General features: G+C 37.8%; 1 protein-coding gene across 11 annotated transcripts in view; it reads right to left on the bottom strand.

Annotated features, from left to right (window-relative positions):
• The window catches only part of LOC110450175 (SH3 and multiple ankyrin repeat domains protein 1-like), a 134,702-nt gene that overhangs the window by 71,035 nt on the left and 45,417 nt on the right, over positions 1-18,250 (bottom strand). For all 11 annotated transcript variants that reach the window (XM_021497462.1, XM_021497464.1, XM_021497463.1 and 8 more), the window contains 4 exons: positions 1,900-2,155; positions 1,420-1,491; positions 640-765; positions 339-410 (listed from right to left, as the gene is read on the bottom strand). In XM_021497462.1, coding sequence (XP_021353137.1) covers positions 339-410; positions 640-765; positions 1,420-1,491; positions 1,900-2,085 — 456 coding nt within the window. In that variant the 5' untranslated portion in view covers positions 2,086-2,155. The remainder of the gene's footprint in view (positions 1-338; positions 411-639; positions 766-1,419; positions 1,492-1,899; positions 2,156-18,250) is intronic.

The raw sequence follows: 18,250 nt of genomic DNA, 5'->3' as shown, positions 1-18,250 counted from the left end.
TCATCTAAACATCACTACATGTACTATATACCAGCCTCTACTAGGTAGCCAGGAAGTCAAGACATCTAAACATCACTACATGTATTTCATACCACCCTCTACTAGGTAGCCAGGAAGTCATCTAAACATCACTTAGTAACATACCTTTGTATTGATTTGCTTGAGTTTCCTTGGATTTAAGTTCTAGGTAGCCAGGAAATCATCTAAACATCCCTACATGTACTATATACCATCCTCTACTAGGTAGCCAGAAAGTCATCTAAACATCATTACATGTACTATATACCAGCCTCTACTAGGTAGCCAGAAAGTCATCTAAACATCACTTAGTAACATACCTTTGTATTAATTTGCTTGAGTTTCCTTGGATTTAAGTTCATCAGTTTGTATACTCGTCTTTTGTATTTAAACTGAAAACAACAAAAATCAATAATTACTTGTAACTTTCTTTTTTTATAGACATATTAAATCATTTTTTATTTCCTACCAGTTAAAATTATCAAAAAGATAAATACACAATATGAGTTCACTGACATAGGGACTGTTGTCTTTAAATCAGATATATTACGTAAAGATCTATTGAAATATAGAAGTGAGTAACCTTCACAGTAAGGTACTTGACTGGTACGTGTCACCCACCTCAAGAAATCCGATTGGTCCCTGTAGTGGGTAATGTCGCAGCAGTCTCTCTTCCTCCAGGAACTTGCCAGCCCTGCCATTTATCGGCGGACTGTAAAGGCCGAAATTCAGGGCATCCTTCAAGTCCTGTGAAAAGCATAAAGATTATTCAATGTTATAGTTAAATGGAAATAAATCAATTATAACAATCTGCTGTATTTGTTTCACAAAATTAATCAATTTAGAAGTTAAGTTATCATATCACAAACAATTGTAAGTATAATAGAGAGTATCAGAAGGTTTGACAGTAGAGAATGGGGTTGGCTCTGTAGGGAATCGGGCTCTATTGCAGAGATTATCAGAAGGTTTGACAGTAGAGAAGTCTAAGAGAGTCTATAAGAAGGTTTATCAGTAGAGAATGGGGCTGGCTCTGTTAGAGAGTCTATAATAAGGTTTATCAGTAGAGAATGGGGCTGGCTCTGTAAGAGAGTCTATAAGGTTTATCAGTAGAGAATGGGGCTGGCTCTGTAAGAGAGTCTATAATAAGGTTTATCAGTAGGGAATGGGGCTGGCTCTGTAAGAGAGTCTATAAGAAGGTTTATCAGTAGAGAATGGGGCTGGCTCTGTAAGAGAGTCTATAAGGTTTATCAGTAGAGAATGGGGCTGGCTCTGTAAGAGAGTCTATAAGAAGGTTTATCAGTAGAGAATGGGGCTGGCTCTGTAGGGAATGGGGCTCTATTGCAGAGAGTATAAGAAGGTTTATCAGTAGGGAATGGGGCTTCATTAATCATGCTACAGTACCTTGGCAAACGTCCCCAGTAGTCGCTGTTTGGCCTGCCATACTGTCTCATCCAGCTCAAACTGAAGGCACTTCTACAACACAACATCAGCCACATTAACATTTAACACCGAGTCTATAAAATTTCATGACTTATTTAAATAGCATCCTCATCAAGACAACCCCAATATATGGGTGATAGATGTTATTCAAAAACGTCTCTTTCATGTGTAGATGGACATTAGTATAAACATTGTCCAAAAACAGGGTAGAGAATGCTTTGCATTTTCAAATATTGTAGGATATTTATATAAACTCCGTCTAGAAGACCCTTACAACAGTTTCTGTAAAACATTGTCTATTGGGACTCAGTCCGTAGAGTAAAATAAACCATTCTGTACCAGGACTTTTAGGTCTGCTATGGAAATTCATATAAACACTAGTGCGTACTGTCTCATAACATTAGGGACAACATCCATAAATGAAATGGAATGATTTAGTACCTGGACTTTTAGGTCTGGTATAGAGATTCGTATGAACACTGTCCCTGTCTGATTGTCAGATGTAAAGGAACTCTCCATGTAGTGGTTAGATTCACGCAGCTCTGCTGGGACCCCATTGTAAGTCACGGACGGCCCCACATAGGACTTCCTGTTGGGGCTGACATGGTAAGGGTTACCGACATCCATCTTTAAGTCAGCCCTCTGTTAAAGGCATCGTCATGGTGATAAAGGCTGAAGAGGTTACTTCATCTCATCTCTGTAAGTACAAAACAATCATGTGTCAGTGTTTTTATTACAATCAACAAGTCAAACAGTCGATTACATATTCATGCAGGGCATAACTCAATGTTGCAAACACCTTCAAATGTAATTGGGATCTTTAAAACAGTATAATTGAAATGATATTTTCAATAGAATCTATTGTAAGATTACACTAATCACCAGAAATACAACAAAGACATCTATAGCTGAAATATTTCTACCGTGAGAAATCTAACCAATTGTTGCTGCTATCATCATTACATAGACAATGCTACAATAGACAATAACATGGATGTGGTAATCCATCCTCTCTAGATGTTGGGTTAAAAAGCCTGCTCCCAGTCATGATTATAATCAACACCATTAATTCCTCCTTCTACCCCTCCCTGTCTAAGTCGTCCACCTCATCATGTTCTGTAACTCTGGCCTGGGCCATACCAAGGCAGAGATGGAGGGTATGCAGCTTACTTAGCAGGATTTCGCCAATATGGTAATAGGCATATCGTAGTTAATCAAATGATATAGCAAGCACAACAAGTCAGCCACCAGAAACAAGGACAGGAACTTAAGATATTATACTTTTGGTAATTAACCTTTGTTAAGCCAATACCTGAACTTGTGTTTTTTCCCCAACTGTATTTATCACACAATGAACTTCATAAATAACATTGTGATTACTTTGAATCCAGTGTCAGGAATGGGACTGTATTCAACATTCCATAATTTCTACACATTTCCCGAAGACCAACACTACAGAAGGTAGAGCTGAGGTAGAGCTGTGTGACAAGTACGTCTACAGATCCCGGGAACAATAACATATCTCTATGTGACAATTTGATGATCACATGTCACTTTTGATGCAGCAGGCAATTATTCACACACAACAAGCCAGTGTGATTAGTCAGGCCCCTGTTAGGTTATGTGTTGGGTTTGGCCAACATAAATCCAATCATTGCTCAGGGCATCATATTGCATCTGATAATGTTCAAACTAAGTTTTTTCATGAGACGCACATGATGACCCAAGGCTTTTGATATAAAATGTGGACAGTGACCTTTATCAGGAACAACAGATGGACAGTGACAGACTGTTACATACAGAATGGTGAAGATACAGCTATATAACTGGCTAGAGTTGACGACCTGTGCTCTGGACTCGATCACAAGGGTACACTTCACTGTTCCTATGAGGAATGTCCAGTAAACAGAGTGCATCACAAGGGTACATAATAACCTGAAGCAGTGAGTTTGAGCAACAATTCACATTAAACATTTACTTGCTCTGTCAGTGCCCTCTATATTTTCAGTAAACATGTGAAGAATACAATCACACACATACGGCAGACAGGAAGTTCTAAGTTTGGACACGAGTGGAAACAAATGATGCCCTTTTACTGTCAATCCTTGGATCCAACACATGCTCTCCTGTTGTATTGCTATACTGCTGACACCTAAAACAGCAGTACCGACTTAGTGAGATAGTACACCTTAAACATGTTACTTTGCACATATCAACCCAGACGGTCACTAGATTATTGAAATACTCTACAATAAACATTCTTGTATCACCACTCACATGGTGTTTTAAAGTTTAGGTTTTAAAAATCTCTTTTCACTGTTGATAAGACTTGTATAAGCTCAAAGTTGTTTGTCATTCATAAATTGTTGTGTTTATATAGACAGATAGACAAACGTCGAGATATATACGACACCTTACATGGTTCTATTTCTCTGGATACTAGCCAATACATGAGTAAGCACTAAGTTCAACCATCAGCACAACCACAACTCGCTTCCTGTATTCATCTTCTGGTTCAACACATCTATAACTAAATCCTTGAGGTGGTGCACTTATTCAAAACTTGAAGCATCAATTGTCGACATAATACATCATTTCAGACATTGAAGCATTTATCACTTACAAAGATCACAATTTGTAACCTTAAGTTTATATTTAAAAATTATTGGAAACAGTGATTACAAATATTTTGGAGTCACATGCTTGAAGCTAACCAGTCTTGAAGCAAACAGTTATTACCAAAGGATAACAAACACATAGCAATGTCTAATGGTTTAAACCTGTCCAATCTTGTGTCCAATATCACCAACAATGCCACTCATAAATCCTACAGCCTAAACCATCAAACACATAGTAAAAACATCAACTTGTAAAGAAGATTTAAACACATTTCTCCATACTTCGGTCAGCTGACAGATATTGTAAGTTTGTGTATATAATTATCAGGAATATGTTTGTCAATGATAAACCGTTAACACTGATCAGCAGTTAGTAAGGTAATCACTAATCCCATGTCTTAATTCAACCGTTAACACTGATCAGCAGTTAGTAAGGTAATCCCATGTCTTAATTCAACCGTTAACACTGATCAGCAGTTAGTAAGGTAATCCCATGTCTTAATTCAACTGTTAACACTGATCAGCAGTTAGTAAGGTCATCCCATGTCTTAATTCAACATTTAACACTGATCAGCAGTTAGTAAGGTAATCCCATGTCTTAATTCAACCGTTAGCACTGATCAGCAGTTAGTAAGGTAATCTCATGTCTTAATTCAACCGTTAACACTGATCAGCAGTTAGTAAGGTAATCCCATGTCTTAATTCAACAGTTAACACTGATCAGCAGTTAGTAAGGTAATCCATGTCTTAATCCAACAGTTAACATGTTTTCCTTTAAATTTATACAAAATTATTGAACATATAAAACTATTTTTTGAGATGATTTGTCAATCGGATTGGTGTAGGCCTGCCCCACCCCTACTATGTACAACTTACTATAGCAATAATAACAGTACGTTGTGTGCCTGTCATATAGGTATTAGGATACATGCACGGTGATCATGTCATATTGCATGTCACAGAGGATCCTCCCATGTCATTGTACAGGTAGGTTTAAACTACAAACATCTACCTTTACATTCACAATATTCACAATAAAAGTCTAAACTATAGATATCATAGTATAACCAAACTACTCCCATCCCTTTTGACTTAACCTAGATTCACAATGTCTTTCCTTTTGTTTTGTTATCTCCCTTTGTTTTGTAGTTCCAGTTTTATCCTGGAGTGTTGATGCTAAGGTGTATCTATTCTAATTTACATTCAAACACCCAAGCTTGTTTACTTCTAGTCTATTACTCGAAGCAAGTCAATTCTAAAACAGGATTACATTCCAATTCTTTTTGTAACTTAAGCTTCTTTTACAAGATAGCCCGGTATTGTTTGACCTCTATCACGTACCCTACCACTCCAGGGTCCCCCCAAACAGTCTTAATACAGATAAATCATTACGAGATCCATAAGCTTATGTCTCTGGTACAGCACAGTTTTAGCTAGTACATGAAGTGAGTGTAAGTTCCCCTAACAACCTTTGTGAGCTGGTGAGCCCTTTCTATAGCTGGTAATGCTGTTTCTGGGTTTATACGTTCTCTAGCCATTGGACACTTATTTAACAATCTGACCAGGTACCAGTTACTTTAGATGGCATTGATGGAGATCTTGTAGTATTCACAAAACATCACTCTACATGTTCTTATAGGAATCAATTTCTTACTGATGAACGCACAGTGTTAATGGAGGTCCTGGCCTATAACCATGGGAGACGCCCATGTTACAGGTTATATTACACCTGGGTGCTTGACTGACCAGATTGATCTGTACACCTTAGTCTCACTGGTCACATGATCAGCACAAAGAGTAACAAAAATAAAACTGGGAAACGTCTATAAGACATAAATGCCACCATGGTCCTGTGGTTGACCTTTAAAAAGAACAGTGACATTGGAACAAGCAAATAGAAACTTAACACCAAATCATTTTAAAACTTTAATGAAAATCTGTTAAGGAATGACGTTAGTAGATGACAACGAATTCTATTTACATGACGGGACACGACACAAAGTGATACAATGTGAGGGACACGACACAAAGTGATACAACGTGAGGGACACGACACAAAGTGATACAATGTGACGGACACAACACAAAGTGATACAATGTGACGGACACAACACAAAGTGATACAATGTGAGGGACACGACACAAAGTGATACAATGTGAGGGACACGACACAAAGTGATACAATGTGAGGGACACGACACAAAGTGATACAATGTGAGGGACACGACACAAAGTGATACAATGTGAGGGACACGACACAAAGTGATACAATGTGAGGGACACGACACAAAGTGATACAATGTGAGGGACACGACACAAAGTGATACAATGTGAGGGACACGACACAAAGTGATACAATGTGAGGGACACGACACAAAGTGATACAATGTGAGGGACACGACACAAAGTGATACAATGTGAGGGACACGACACAAAGTGATACAATGTGAGGGACACGACACAAAGTGATACAATGTGAGGGACACGACACAAAGTGATACAATGTGAGGGACACGACACAAAGTGATACAATGTGAGGGACACGACACAAAGTGATACAATGTGAGGGACACGACACAAAGTGATACAATGTGAGGGACACGACACAAAGTGATACAATGTGAGGGACACGACACAAAGTGATACAATGTGAGGGACACGACACAAAGTGATACAATGTGAGGGACACGACACAAAGTGATACAATGTGAGGGACACGACACAAAGTGATACAATGTGAGGGACACGACACAAAGTGATACAATGTGAGGGACACGACACAAAGTGATACAATGTGAGGGACACGACACAAAGTGATACAATGTGAGGGACACGACACAAAGTGATACAATGTGAGGGACACGACACAAAGTGATACAATGTGAGGGACACGACACAAAGTGATACAATGTGAGGGACACGACACAAAGTGATACAATGTGAGGACACGACACAAAGTGATACAATGTGACGGACACAACACAAAGTGATACAATGTGAGGGACACGGCACAAAGTGATACAATGTGAGGGAAACGACACAAAGTGATACAATGTGAGGGACACAACACAAAGTGACACAATGTGAGGGACACGACACAAAGTGATACAATGTGAGGACACGACACAAAGTGATACAATGTGACGGACGCAACACAAAATGATACAATGGGAGGGACTCGACACAAAGTGATACAATGTGAGGGACACGACACAAAGTGATACAATGTGAGGGAAACGACACAAAGTGATACAATGTGAGGGACGTGGGTAACACCATGTACTCCTACATTAGCATAAAACAGAAAAGTTGAGTTAAAAATGTTTTTTCAATACTACAGCTGGGTAGACAGGAGTAGTCACTAGGTACCATGCTCCCTGACCGTGTGTTAATGACAGAGACAACGGTAATGTACTCAATACTACAGCTGGGGAGACAGGAGTAGTCACTAGGTATATATCATGCTCCCTAACAGTGTGTTACTGACGGAGACAACGGTAATGTACTCAATACTACAGCTGGGTAGACAGGAGCAGTCACTAGGTACCATGCTCCCTGACTGTGTGTTACTGACAGAGACAACGGTAATGTACTCAATACTACAGCTGGATAGACAGGAGCAGTCACTAGGTACCATGCTCCCTAACAGTGTGTTACTGACAGAGACAACAGTAATGTACTCAATAATACAGCTGGGTAGACAGGAGTAGTCACTAGGTACCATGCTCCCTGACTGTGTGTTACTGACAGACAGAACAGGAAGACCTGTAGGACATTCATCACCTGATTGTTGCAAGCAGGAAACAGAAAGTATTAACAACACCTCAGCAACCTAACAATAGAAGGCTTTGTTCTGTAAACACTTTCCTTGTAAGAGTTTACCAACATACAATGTATGATCAGGTCTGATAACAACCTGACACAGCATGTTGCTCCATATACATGTAGACTAACTTGCTGTCACAAACAATAACTTATCAGGTGATCTGATTACAGCTTACATAACCCTGGCAGCTTTCTGTAACACTAGTAGGTAATACCAGCTCCTACTTCCTTCTCCTCCTTCTACACCAACAGAATACAAAATCCTCCAGTACCTTGGTGATCATTTACTTTTATCAGTAGTAACGTGTACATGTTAACCAAGCAAAATAGCCATTAACAAAATACAATGTACCATTCTAGAGTAAAATAAAACAAAATTTCCAAAGTAAAACTGTTCTTTGTAAATTGAACCAGAATGGACTTTTAGGGATAAATATTCAAACTTTATTTCCATCTCCAACCATGTGTCCTGCTAAAGATCCCTGTACCACTGCCAAAAACTGTAAATAAATATTGGAACCCTTTTTTATCCCTGCATTACTATTCCTTTGTGCCTTTTTCTGCTCCTGTTATAGGTATACCTGTATTATATGTGTCTGATTAACAGTGAACGCATGTCTATCTGCAGACCAAATAGACTGCTGGGTCCTGCTTCAGAATGGTAAAATACAAGAATGTCCTGCACTCAGAAACACATACTTTCCTACGCTCAGAAACTGGTACCATCCAGTACCTAGAAACTGCTACCATCTACGCTCAAAAGTGTGTCCCATCCTGAGTGTGGAGTACTAGTACCGGTCATAATACTACAGGGATAATCCTGAAGGAGCCAATGGGGCCTTGGCTCATATAGGTCATTTTCTTTTGATACTTCTTTTTATGGCCCCTTTAATTTTGTATATTCCTCTCTAACAATTGCTAAAACTGGCTCATTGCTTGCAGCGTCCAGGATGTTCCCGATACTACTGCTAATAAGACATTTCTCTGGCCTGGCTGGTAATGGTAGCTGGTAGTGCTCATTAGATCTGTGCCTGCTTCATGAATGATTTATTAGTACATTTTAATTAACACTGAAAATTACACTTAATGTTACTTTGACCTGGATGTGCCAGGAAACACATCCTGATGGTGCTGATACATTGTACATTGTAGGTTTGAGAAAAAGACACTGAAGAAAACTCAACCTGATGTATACCAGGATAACTAGATAGAGCAGACAAAAACTTCATCACACACATGATACCAGTCAACAATTCAGTTTGATAAACAGGATCACGAGCGCACATATGTTTATAATCCACAAAGATCAATAAGCAATAAAGCTGATGGCCTTTTATCATTTACATATCTCCTCCACCCATCCCTTGTGGACTAGTGTCCTGGTTAGTGTTGAGGGGCAATAATAACACTACATTCTAAGTTCATTACTTCTATCCAGTTTCTGACCTAATCCCCAGTTCCTAAAATGTCTCCCCATTTCTAGCCAAGCCTACTACTACACAACAAGCTTAGCCCACTTGTCTTAGCCTACCTAGTTTGTATACAGTGAGTTACCTCCCTCACCAATGTCACCAATAGGATGGCCATTGAAGTCCTGAATGAGCATGTACTTTCCAGTAGTTGGGTAGAGCTGGTTGTTAGATAAGGTTTTATTAGCAATACAGTGTTTGCATTTGGTCAACCAACAAGCAGAGAACTTTACAACAGTGTGACAAATCAATGGACAGTGTTATAGTAGGGATGACCAATCGATGTCCGCTCCTGACCAACACTGTTACACATAATATTACCTGTAACTTTCAATTATTACCTGTAACAAGTCAATATAGATTATACGTAACACAATATGAAGTAACAAGTAAACTAAGATAGTATCATTATAGACCAGGGGACTCTATAGCACTGACCTTGTTCAATACAGATTGAATAAGAGTACAGCCTGGAATGTTGAATTTTGGCACTGAAGCAATATGACTCCAGTTATGCTAAGATCCAATCTTCATCAAAACTATTAAGAACAATACTCTCAAATTCATAGTTGAAATAATACAAAAAATCGAGCCTAAACAGGTATACACATTTTTGTTATGCCTTGAACTCAAAACATTGCCAACATTTAAAATCTGGTATCAAACCATGAATGATCTAGAATATAGTAAAATGGATCTTCAAACAGGACTTTTTTACTTACCTTTACTTTAAACCATAAGTTATGCTATCATGTCTCCACATTTGATAATAAACAGGTAAAACATTTGTAGCCTTTTTTCAATTCTACTTTTAAACTGGAAATCACTTACACATCCAATATAAATCAGCCTCTGTAACATACAGACAACCTCATTAATTGGAGTTGGAGATTCTTTTTAAACACCTCATGAATTGATTGTTTGTTCTGTTTTTGTGACATATATAGTCTACCATGCCATGCTGGATATTACAGAGCTATAAATGATGTATGGTACGAAGTGTGTACAGGGGAGGTGTTTTATAGGATATAAACACACCAGATCTACAGACACAATGTGTTGATCGAAGTGCACCGTTGTCAGACAAAGTGACTCTAAACAGCACCCTCGACAACACTGATTGTCCATTACGGCCAGTCTTTATGTTGAGTCGGTCAGTCCAGACACAAATACACTTTTCATCATACAATCAGACCTCAGGTTACTGATACAAATGTATCTACTTTTGTTGACATGTGACATACAAGTCAACCCAGGACATCAATATAACAACAGAAATAAATGTCTATAGTACAAAAACATAATATATGTCTAAAGTACATCAACATAATATATGTCTACAAACTGTGTGAATATATTCTGAGAGTATTTATATCAATAACACATAAAAACAGCATCTTCTACTAGTCATCTTATTATGCATTCTAAACATAAATCTAAAAGTAATGAAATTCCCAAATTTTATAAAAACACAATCATATCGTATTGCCAAAACTGTAAAACTGATTGCTTTAGACAATTATATGATGTTGACATCAGGTAGAGCATCCTTGTCAAACGCATACTGCACTATGTGGACAGACAGGAGCAATAAATTGGAATGACCCAGATCAGAATATTTTGAACCTACAACCTCTAAACTCTAGACATATCTGGCCACCACTGACCCACTACCATAACAGTGTTACATCTAAGTCACTCATGGCCCACTAAGGCTGGCCACCAATAAAGTTAATAATTTGTCTTAGTAATATAATAAATGAGTGTGAACAGCATGCACGATTATTGTGTACCACACAATATATATATAAGCTTCCAAACCACTTGCAAACATAATGACCAGTTAATTGTCAAAATTTCAGGCCAATTGTCGACCACAGAAGAATGTTTATGTCAATTTATTGGTGTAAATACCAGTACTGGACAATGGGAACACATTGAACAGTAAAGTTAATTATCCTGTTATTGTTCCTGAGCTGTGAGGATTAGTCTTACCAGAAACTACAGGGGTACCCTGGTCTACCTAGCTGTGAGGATTAGTCTTACCACAAATTACAGGGGTACCCTGGTCTACCTAGCTGTGAGGATTAGTCTTACCACAAACTACAGGGGTACCCTGGTCCACCTAGCTGTGAGGATTAGTCTTACCACAAACTACAGGGGTACCCTGGTCTACCTAGCTGTGAGAATTAGTCTTACCACAAATTACAGGGGTACCCTGGTCTACCTAGCTGTAATGATTAGTCTTACCACAAATTACAGGGGTACCCTGGTCTACCTAGCTACTTGTAGCTGTGAGTATTAGTCTTACCAAAAATTACAGGGGTACTCTGGTCTACCTAGCTAGCTGTGAGGATTAGTCTTACCACAAATTAAAGGGGTACCCTGGTCTACCTAGCTGTTCGGATCAACAACTTACCATAAATTACAGTGGTGCCCTGGTCTACCTAGCTGTTCGGATCAACAACTTACCACAAATTACAGTGGTGCCCTGTTCTACCTAGCTGTTCGGATCAACAACTTACCATAAGTTACAGTGGTGCCCTGGTCTACCTAGCTGTTCAGATCAACAATTTACCACAAATTACAGTGGTACCCTGGTCTACCTAGCTGTTCAGATCAACAATTTACCACAAATTAAAGTGGTACCCTGGTCTACCTAGCTGTTCAGATCAACAACTTACCACAAATCACGGTGGTATAAAACACTCAACACTTATGACAGAAGTCTAGAGCTCCGTTGGGAGCATAGGACATTTCTATCACATACCGCCGTCGTCTGGTACCCTGTGGTAGCCAGGATAAAAATGGTCGGGTGGTGATCGTATCTCCTTCTGACCGTTTAACTTATCAGGAACTGTCTTTGACATTCCACATGTGACATCAGCAGACCCCAGAGACACCAATGTCATTCCTACCACATAGTAAGACCATTATGATACAAACACTTCACTGTGATATGGCATATTTAAGGAAATAGAACTCTCAAAGTATCTGTAGCCTTGTTAATAATAGCTCAAATTTATTCAAAATATTGTCAGGTATACGTAGACATACCACATTTATTATTATTATACATCATCTATATTACAGCCTATCCGATTGGATTAAAGTGGTCACATGATGTTTAAACAAACATATTTCCCTTAATATTATTGAGTGTCTTTGAAGTGTATATTCAGAAGCTTTTGGAATTAATCATTAAATAAAGTGAACAGATGTATTTTCGGGTTGAATCAAGTTTCAATGCAAGGTGACATGAAAATAGCAGCAACCACAGTTCACATCAAGGATTAGGAAGAATTAAACATCAAAGTCACACAAGCTTAAACATCAAAGGAGGAACTACATATACCACATCACTTGTTATAAAACCTTACAAACGTTCCCTTCGAAAAGCAGCATCAGAAGCAAAACTTATTTGTTGACACCGTTAATTTAGATATGGTTGAACTTAATCTGTAATATTAGACCAACAGTTTTGCTGTAGACATATGGCAAAAAGACCAATCAAATGACCAGGACCTGCACGTAATATAAAACACGAAGTGCAGAGCAATACATGTATACCTATAGTCGGTCTTCTGCAGGATATTGAAGCTGTAATCAAAACTGACAGTGGTATGCTATGTACATGTATGTATGCCATGTGATCAAATTTTATATTTGAAATTGATGATAAGTGTAACCTGATCATGAGTGATCCCTGTCATGCTTGTTGTTACTAAATTTACACAGGTTCATAATCAATGTTTTATAAACTCTTTTAGCTGTAAGTCAGAAATCAGCTGTCAACAGTCATGGTATCTGCATCAGAGTTATCCCTGCAAATTATTTGTCTTATTTTCTAAACATCAAGTGTCTGTAACAGATACAGGTACACCAGATGGTATGGACTCCATATTGTAGTGGTATTGTGTCCATCTTAACTCAAATACTCACGGTTGTGGAATGCTGTCCAGAGGCTTATTAGGTATACAGTAGCAATATTAATGTTTCAGCAGTTATATAATTATATCATATGAAATACAATCCAGAACAAAAAAAATAACCAAAAACAAGAGGCCCAATAGGCCTGCATCGCTCACCTGGTATAAATCTCACACTTGTAACCTTAAAAGTGATCTAAAATAAAGCTACAGGCAAAATATCAGTATTTATGATCAAAATTCATTCAAAAGCCCCTGTTAATTTTTTTTTAAACATTTCACCCCTGTGATTGAAAGTCGAACAGTCATTATGTTGAACAAATTGTATAGCCTTTCATCTCAGGATGCAACTTGCAAAGTATCAACATCCTGGGACCCATCGTTATTCAGAAGAGGTCGTTTAAAAGATTTTAAACAAATTTGACCCCTGTAACCTTGAACATAAGTAAAAGTCATTCACTTAAACAAACATAGTAGTCCTTGATCTACTGACTAAATATCAACATCCTGAGCCTTTTGGTTTATTCAGAACAAGTTGTTTAAATATTTTGAACATATTTGCTCCTTGTGACCTTGAATATGATTCAAAGTCATATCTTTAAACAAACTTGTTAGCCCTTGATCCTAGTATGCTACTGGCCAAATATCATCTCCCTGGGCAGTTTGGTTATCGAGAAGAAGATGTTTAAAGCTTTTTTTTACATATTTGACCCCTGTGACCTTGAAAATAGGTGAAGGTCATTAATTTTAACAAACTTTGTAGCCCTTCATCCCAGTTTGCTTCTGGCCAAATATTGACACCCTAGGCCTTTCGGTTATTAAGAAGAAGTTGTTTAAAGTAAAATATTGACGGCGGACGGACGACGCGCCACGGCATAAGCTCACCTGGCACGAAGTGCCAGGTGAGCTAAAAATAGTTGAATTTTTTTAAACACCTTTTTCATTTTTCAATCCAAAAAAATCAAACATACACTTAACACTGGCACACATTTTTTTTATACAGTTGACAGCATCAGATCTGCTCTCACCAGCCTTTCTACCCCAATATTTCAAATGTTACAGATCACTTCTGTCACTCTACTTCAAAGAGAAGAACAAAAGACTTATATAGACCATAAATATACCTATCACATAAAAAGTTATATACTGTGAGCAAACCAGCTGCTAACAAGACATATCTTACTTGTTTGTATTAAACTTACTGTTACACAACCCAGCAACCATAGACCTACTGGTAGCTTTGAAATATCATCACCCGTTCTCTCCATCAATCATCATTAAATCCCTAGAGATTTACCACAAAAGGTCTATATACAGGTAATCTCGCTAACCTTAGTATTTTAGAATTATAATTCAATCAAATTGCTATATAAATTTCAGAAAATTCAGAATTTCAATAAAAAAAAACATCTATGACACCTGTCAATCACACACCTGAAACCGATGGAACAATAAATCTGTCACACAAAACACTAATATACTCGTTAATAAAATACATAGTATAAAGTCTACAGCGTTGTGTGCCATATAAATCCAAGCTAAGCACAGGTATACAGCCTCACTACTCAGGAGTTGTGATACACTGGTCGCTGGGTGTAGTCTGGTCTCTGATGGACATCCATTATAGATTAGCCAAGGCTACTTCAGACGTAGTCCTCCAACCCTCATTTTCTCTTCATCATCGATTCTGATCTCAATACACACAGTGCATCTTTCACAAGTCACTTCATTGTGCAATACCAGGTAATCTGTTTGTTTGATAGTGTAGCACCAGGTAATCTGTTTGTTTGATAGTGTAGCATCAGGTAATCTGTGGTTTGATAGTGTCTAGCACCAGGTTATCTGTTGTTTGATAGTGTAGCACCAGGTTATCTGTCGTTTGATAGTGTCTAGCACCAGGTAATATGTTGTTTGATAGTGTAGCACCAGGTAATCTGTTGTTTGATAGTGTCTAGCACCAGGTAATTTATTGTTTAATAGTGTAGCACCAGGTAATCTGTTGTTTGATAGTGTCTAGCACCAGGTTATCTGTTGTTTGATAGTGTAGCACCAGGTTATCTGTTGTTTGATAGTGTAGCACCAGGTAATCTGTGGTTTGATAGTGTCTAGCACCAGGTAATCTGTTGTTTGATAGTGTAGCACCAGGTTATCTGTTGTTTGATAGTATAGCACCAGGTTATCTGTTGTTTGAGAGTGTAGCACCAGGTAATTTATTGTTTTATGGTGTAGCACCAGGTAATCTGTTTGTTTGATAGTGTAGCACCAGGTTATCTGTTGTTTGATAGTGTAGCACCAGGTAATTTATTGTTTAATAGTGTAGCACCAGGTAATCTGTTTGTTTGATAGTGTCTAGCACCAGGTAATATGTTGTTTGATAGTGTGAACCAGCTAATCTGTTGTTTGATAGTGTGAACCAGGTAATCTGTTGTTTGATAGTGTCTAGCACCAGGTAATCTGTTTGTTTGATAGTGTAGCACCAGGTAATCTGTTGTTTGATGGTGTAGCACCAGGTAATTTATTGTTTTATGGTGTAGCACCAGGTAATCTGTTGTTTGATAGTGTCTAGCACCAGGTAATCTGTTGTTTGATAGTATCTAGCACCAGGTAATCTGTTTGTTTAATAGTACAGCACCAGGTATTCTGTGGTTTGATAGTGTAGCACCAGGTAATTTATTGTTTAATAGAGTAGCATGAGGTAATCTGTTGTTTGATAGTGTCTAGCACCAGGTAATCTGTTGTTTGATAGTGTCTAGCACCAGGTAATCTGTTGTTTGATGGTGTAGCACCCGGAAATTCATTGTTTTATGGTGTAGCACCAGGTAATCTGTTTGTTTGATAGTGTAGCACCAGGTAATCTGTTGTTTGATGGTGTAGCATCAGGTTATCTGTCGTTTGATAGTATAGCACCAGGTAATATGTTGTTTGATAGTTTGGCATTTTGTCATCTGTTGTTTTATATGTTGCTGAAGAGACCACTACATACTTTACAATAGATTTGTACATTACATCTACATTCTGAATCATTCTGAGTCTATTGTTCTCTTACAGGATAAGATAAGGTTTTCATCATGACCTACTCAAGTCGTATAATCTTTACAACACTCTTTTCATAAAGCAAAACAAAATGTTCAAGAATTCAAATTGAACCGTTGAAAAAACTTTTTGAAAATTTGAGATAAAATTCTTTTTCTTTGGAAGCAAAAATTAAAGTTGAACATGAAACAGCCACACACTCAGTGACTCTGTATAGCCCACCTTTAGGCATGAAGCTTACATAACTGCCATCCATCAAAAGAACATGACAGAAAATGAATCAACCAAAAAGTCACTTGACCTATCAAGGAGGTCACCTCACAGTTATACACATGTCTTCATGTAGGCCCATACCTCAGCTGTGATGTCATACTAAACACTTCCAATGATTTCACACATTATGTACTACTGCCACAGAAAGCGATGACATCTAATTCTGCTAAAATCTGACACATCTATTATAATTTGTGGAGCCTTCATGCTTGACGTTAATTTCAGATTTGCTATTAATATGACAAAACAAAAACTGTTATGATATTGATTGACCTGTACATTTTGTATATTGAATTTCATACTGATGGACTTGATACTCAGAAAAAATATATAGACATAAAGCCCTCACAAAGATATCACCTAAACCAGCTGTCACAAAGCTGATTAGCATAAACCCAGTGTTCTTCTAAGATCACATAGGTCATGAAAATCTACATTTATAAATATCAAACTATCAAAGATTACAACATTTCAGAAATTTCTAGCCTGAATCTATTTACATAGCCTGATAAATAATATTAACTGTTGTGGTGTAGGTTTGTAGACAATTGTCCAGCTGTCACTACCTAACATAGATCCTGGGACGTGTAGCACAGTGACTCATACTTTATATATAACTCATCACATGGCACTGCATAAAACCAACAACCCAACAAACTGAGGGGAGGAAGCCCTAACAAACACATAATGAATGAATTCACAAAACAATGGATTTCTATTGGTCTATTTACTTCATACCCATTTTTGTTGAGCTCATTGTTGAGAAAACACAACTCACTCTCCACTTCCTCATTCCAGAGATAACAGTACCTGTCAGTGCAGTCATGACCACTGTGTAACATGATAGGGTTAATAATACAGTTGCACGCCTCATTGTGCGATAACAACTGTAATTTCTGCATCCACCCAAAGTAAGGGATCACATATGTATAGGTCATAGGGGTCACAGTTACTCAATATAGGGGTGTGTGTAATATAAAGGACTAACTCAATATAGGGCTATGTATAAGGGGTTTTAGGATAGGGCTATGTGTAAGGGATCACAATTTAACACTTAAACTCAATATTAATCTTTCCATTTATTTAATGAGCTTTCTTGTTCAGATTATACCTCTCCTCAACACCAGACTTCTACAACAATATAAATGTAAAGGACTGTGCATAAATTTTGTAATCAACTTTGGGATCATTTTTAAAACTCCAATAAGATCTTGTCGGTACTTTGAAGTTTTACTTTCCTATCATATATAATTGATCTTGAAAGAGTTTAAGTAAGACATATGTCATTCAGCGTGACAGTGATAGTAAATACATGTCAGATTATGTGATTGTTCGTGTATCTACATGACATTACTGGTGTATCTGATGCAGTGATTGGTTTTCTTTTTCATAACTAAATATTGAACACTGCCAAGTTGGCCTGTGTGACAAAATGGCTGGCTAGGGAAGGCTTAATATAAACATTGTTACACTTCTATACACCTGTAACAGCATGCAGTGTCGGGGTATCAGAAACCCAATCTTCTTCACTCATTGACCAGACTCACATCCATAGTAAATAGTCAATTCTCTAAATGACAAAGAATTTACATTTTTACAAGATATACTTAATTTCCTGTCTTGGTCAGTATTTCTTTGGGTCAGA

This window comes from Mizuhopecten yessoensis, unplaced genomic scaffold (genome assembly GCF_002113885.1).
Source record: "Mizuhopecten yessoensis strain PY_sf001 unplaced genomic scaffold, ASM211388v2 scaffold5061, whole genome shotgun sequence".
Taxonomy (NCBI): Eukaryota; Metazoa; Mollusca; class Bivalvia; order Pectinida; family Pectinidae; genus Mizuhopecten; species Mizuhopecten yessoensis.
This window is presented reverse-complemented; position numbering and strand designations above follow the sequence as displayed.